Source organism: Pinus tabuliformis, chromosome 4_2 (assembly GCF_031772625.1).
Source record: "Pinus tabuliformis cultivar Carrire ecotype Pingquan chromosome 4_2, CPIR1, whole genome shotgun sequence".
Taxonomy (NCBI): Eukaryota; Viridiplantae; Streptophyta; class Pinopsida; order Pinales; family Pinaceae; genus Pinus; species Pinus tabuliformis.
In genome coordinates, this window is record NC_142304.1 from 901,647,127 (window position 1) to 901,648,742 (window position 1,616).

General features: G+C 37.3%; 1 protein-coding gene across 1 annotated transcript; it reads left to right on the forward strand.

The window, feature by feature from the left end:
- Nucleotides 1–233: 233 nt before the first annotated feature.
- LOC149172602 (cytochrome b-c1 complex subunit Rieske-4, mitochondrial-like) lies at nt 234–1,144 on the forward strand. The gene has a single exon (XM_089426387.1). The coding sequence runs from the start codon at nt 234–236 to the stop codon at nt 960–962; it is 729 nt and encodes a 242-aa protein (XP_089282513.1). The 3' UTR covers nt 963–1,144.
- Nucleotides 1,145–1,616: the final 472 nt, after the last annotated feature.

A 1,616-nucleotide genomic window follows, 5' to 3' on the forward strand; every position in this document is an offset into this window, starting at 1 on the left:
AAAAACGGTTTTGTACATCTGTGCTTTTCCACATTACATATTTCTGCTATCAGCAATCTTGGATCCTAAAACCCATTCAGGTTTCCACTTCAGCGTGATAAAGCCATATTGTCAAAATCTCATCTTCAATCCAAAAATTTGGTGGCACCCAACTTCTGCATGCTCTACCCATATGGCAAGGCACAACCTAATAACTTTCTCGTGTCACGGCCATCCCCTTACTCCGACCTGCAATGACCTGCAAACCATTCAATGGCCTCTGCAACAGCCATTTCCTGAGCGCTGCCCATGGTTGCAGCGTCCTCAGTCTCACAAAGCGATGCCCTCAAGCCCAAACAAGAACATGGCAGCCATTTGAAGGATTCTCGGATATACCTGCCACTATTGCAGCAGTTAAAAACCCAACATCGAAAATAGAGTATGATGAATCTAATCATGAGCATTTTGCCCCTGCGGATCCCAGTAAGAGAGCATTCACCTACTTCGTTTTGACGGGTGGAAGATTTGTATATGCTTCCTTTATCCGGTTGTTGGTTTTGAAATTTATTTTGAGCATGTCTGTAAGTAAGGATGTTCTTGCAATGGCATCTCTTGAAGTGGATTTATCCAGTATTGAGGCTGGCAGTACTGTCACAGTCAAGTGGCGTGGAAAGCCTATTTTCATTAGGAGACGCACAGAAGATGACATCGAGTTGGCAAACAGTGTGAATGTTAACTCTCTGCGTGATCCTCAACAAGATTCAGAAAGGGTTCAAAATCCAGAGTGGCTCGTTGTAATTGGCGTTTGTACCCACCTTGGTTGTGTTCCTTTGCCAAATGTTGGGGATTATGGAGGTTGGTTCTGTCCTTGTCACGGATCTCATTATGACATATCTGGCCGAATTAGGAAGGGTCCTGCACCTTATAACCTTGAGGTTCCAACATACAAATTCTTAGAGGATAATAAGATGTTAATTGGTTGATCTGCACATACGAAGCAAGTTATGTCCAAACACACGGGATTATGCTACCAGATCGTTTTTCTGTTGTGATCTTTGGAAGCTTTTTGCCACTGATTAAATCATACCATGCTGTTATTCTCAATAAATTTTTAGATACATCTTGTTTCTGTTATTCATTTTAAGAATATCTATTATTTTGGCAAGCTTGGTTTTTTCCATTGCCTATCCATCTCGGATCCTATTGATTTGTTATTTCCTACATAAAGTGCACTGATTATTATAAGTTCTGTAACAAAAAAAAAAAAAAAAAAAATAAATAAATAAAATATTATAATAAAAAGAAAAAATAAATAATAAATAATAATTTTCCCTCATTCATTTACATCAAACTTCATAACACCAACTACTTCCCCAACAAGATACAAAAGCCTTTTCAAATGTTTTAAATCAATTTTCCTGCAAACTAATAAAAACATTTTGAAAAAATATTGCAAAATCAATTAATACATTGCATGGGGACATGCAATATTTCTAGTTGGGGGAAATCAAAGTATGTTGGATATTTTTGTGAATTTGTGGGAAAGAGTTAGGATGTATATACTAACAAGTGAAATGGACATTTCATAAATTCTTGAAAATGAGCTAATTTGTTTTTGAAGTCACTTCATACAGGAA